The sequence below is a fragment of the Ammodytes marinus genome (assembly GCF_949987685.1).
Source record: "Ammodytes marinus genome assembly, contig: scaffold_40, whole genome shotgun sequence".
Taxonomy (NCBI): domain Eukaryota; kingdom Metazoa; phylum Chordata; class Actinopteri; order Uranoscopiformes; family Ammodytidae; genus Ammodytes; species Ammodytes marinus.
The window spans coordinates 157,501-160,000 of record NW_027648104.1 but is presented as its reverse complement, the minus strand read 5'-3'; the positions used below and the strand labels follow the sequence as shown (position 1 = coordinate 160,000).

Genomic DNA, 2,500 nt, shown 5'->3' with positions numbered 1-2,500 from the left:
ACCTGTCTGTCTGTCTGTCTGTCTGTCTGTCTGTCTGTCTGTCTGTCTGTCTGTCTGCCTAGGCTCTGTAAACCTGTCTGTCTGTCTGTCTGTCTGTCTGTCTGCCTAGGCTCTGTAAACCTGTCTGTCTGTCTGCCTAGGCTCTGTAAACCTGTCTGTCTGTCTGTAAACAGCTCCATTCTGTCTGTTGTGTTCCAGACTGGAGGACGTTGGTCTGGAGAAGTTCTCTGTTCCGGTTCTCTTCACTAAGATCTTCATTCCTGCTTCATTCCTATTGGTAGGAACCTTATGACATCACTGTGACATCATCAAGTTCATTATCATGATTATTAAAGGTGCAGTGTGTAACTTTGGGTGTGTCAGAGAAGTGTCACATCCCGGCTCAAGGGAAGGACAATGAGGAAACCACACAAGAGAATGAGTTTAACCAAATAATAATGTATTTAAACCAAGTTTAAAGTAAGCTACTGAGTGGTGCGTGAATGTCAGTAATCAGTAATGAGTGCTGTGTCTGTGAGTGAAGAGTGGAATGTATGTGCAAAGCAAAACTAACTAACTAACTAACTAACTAACTAACTAACTAACTAACTAACTAACTAACTAACTAACTAACTAACTAACTAACTAACTAACTAACTCAGCAAAGCAAAAGCAAAAGCAACGCCTGCCAATCAGGAGGTGCCAGGAGCTGTCACATTTGACAGCTGAAACATTTTCTAAGGTTTATTCTCATAACTGAAAAAACAAACTTTCCTCACAGGAAAATGTGATCCCTGGAACACTGTTTGAAGTTAGAAAGCTTCCTGAAAAGTTACTGTTTCACTGTTGTTGTTTACAGCAGCAGGGCCCACAGTTTGGTTTACAAACATATTCTAGTTTTACGTTTGGTTCCAGGTTCCTCAAAATAATTAGATTTCAATCCTAAGAATTACATGTAGAGGAAATATGTTTAGTAAACTAACTGCAGGCTCTGTGAATGTAAACAAACCCCCTCCTCTGAAACTACACACTGACCCTTTAATATTGCTTTAACGTTCCTTCTACAGATGTGCATCGTTCACCTTCATTATTTCCACGAGCCGTTTCTCCAACTGACGGATCTGAAGACAGTGGTGGACACACACAACAGCACCATCACCAGGTAACACACACACACACACACACACACACACACACACACACACACACACACACACACACACACACACACACACACACACACACACACACGCACACACACACACACACACAAAGAAACATTGTAAAAAAATATACAGAAAACAGAAAAACATTGTGGTAAAAAAAATAAAATTACTTCCCTGTTAACTTTAAATATGCTGTGTGTGTGTGTGTGTGTGTGTGTGTGTGTGTGTGTGTGTGTGTGTGTGTGTGTGTGTGTGTGTGTGTGTGTGTGTGTGTGTGTGTGTGTGTGTGTGTGTGTGTGTGTGTGTGTGTGTGTGTGTGTGTGTGTGTGTACAGGTTGGTCCATTCTGAAGGCAGCCTACTGGACGTAACTCTGGGTGGAACTACACATCTGGAGGAAGAGAAGAAAGAGAGAGAGAGAGAGGAGAGAGAGAAAGAAGAGAGAGAGAGGGAGGAAAGAGAGAGGGAGGAGAAAGAGAAGAAAGAGAGAGAGAGGGAGGAGAGAGAAAAGGAGGAGAAAGAGAAGAAAGAGATAGAGAGGGAGGAGAGAGAGAAACAGAAAGAAAGAGAGAAAGAGGAGGAGCCGTGGATACACGAGGAAGAGTTGGAGGAAGATGAAGAAGAGGAGTACCCCTGTGTGTTTGACAGGGAAACCCCGTCTGACCATATAACAGGTAAACACACTGTTGTCTGTCTTTCTGTCTGTCTGTCTGTCTGTCTGTCTGTCTGTCTGTCTGTCTGTCTGTCTGTCTGTCTGTCTGTCTGTCTGTCTCACCAATAAGTAACAGTAGTTTCCTCATTGGCTGCTATTGTTTCTTACTTGATACATCTGAGTGGCAGCCATCTTGGGTAGGGCACAATTTACTAGTACACAACACTGGGGCGCTAGCCTGGCACCGCCCGCCTTCCTACTTCCACTCAATTTTCATTTCCCTTCAGTAGTCAGTCTGGGTCCGCAGTATATTCTTAGGTTTTCTCCGGACAGATTTCTACCGGTCCAATCAGCGAACAGAAGGAGTGGCTCAGAAGCCGGCGCATGACATGGTTGGTTGGCAGATCCAGAGTGGCACTGGGCAGATCCAATAGTTTTAAACTTCAACAGACACCCGCCTTTAAGTGAGTTAACATTTGTCAGCGATTCCAGACCTTCTGTACAAATGAAATGAAGTACGATGGTCTGGTAGGACCAGGCTAAATGAAGTACGATGGTCTGGTAGGACCAGGCTAAATGAAGTACGATGGTCTGGTAGGACCAGGCTAAATGAAGTACGATGGTCTGGTAGGACCAGGCTAAATGAAGTACGATGGTCTGGTAGGACCAGGCTAAATGAAGTACGATGGTCTGGTAGGACCAGGC

At 44.2% G+C, this 2,500-nt stretch overlaps 1 protein-coding gene across 1 annotated transcript in view; it reads left to right on the top strand.

The window, feature by feature from the left end:
- The window catches only part of LOC307271046 (piezo-type mechanosensitive ion channel component 2-like), an 87,279-nt gene that overhangs the window by 41,145 nt on the left and 43,634 nt on the right, over positions 1-2,500 (top strand). Inside the window, exons 17-20 of the mRNA XM_080054923.1 lie at positions 199-277; positions 1,047-1,141; positions 1,480-1,525; positions 1,568-1,817. Of these exons, the coding sequence (XP_079911049.1) occupies positions 199-277; positions 1,047-1,141; positions 1,480-1,525; positions 1,568-1,817 (470 nt within the window). The remainder of the gene's footprint in view (positions 1-198; positions 278-1,046; positions 1,142-1,479; positions 1,526-1,567; positions 1,818-2,500) is intronic.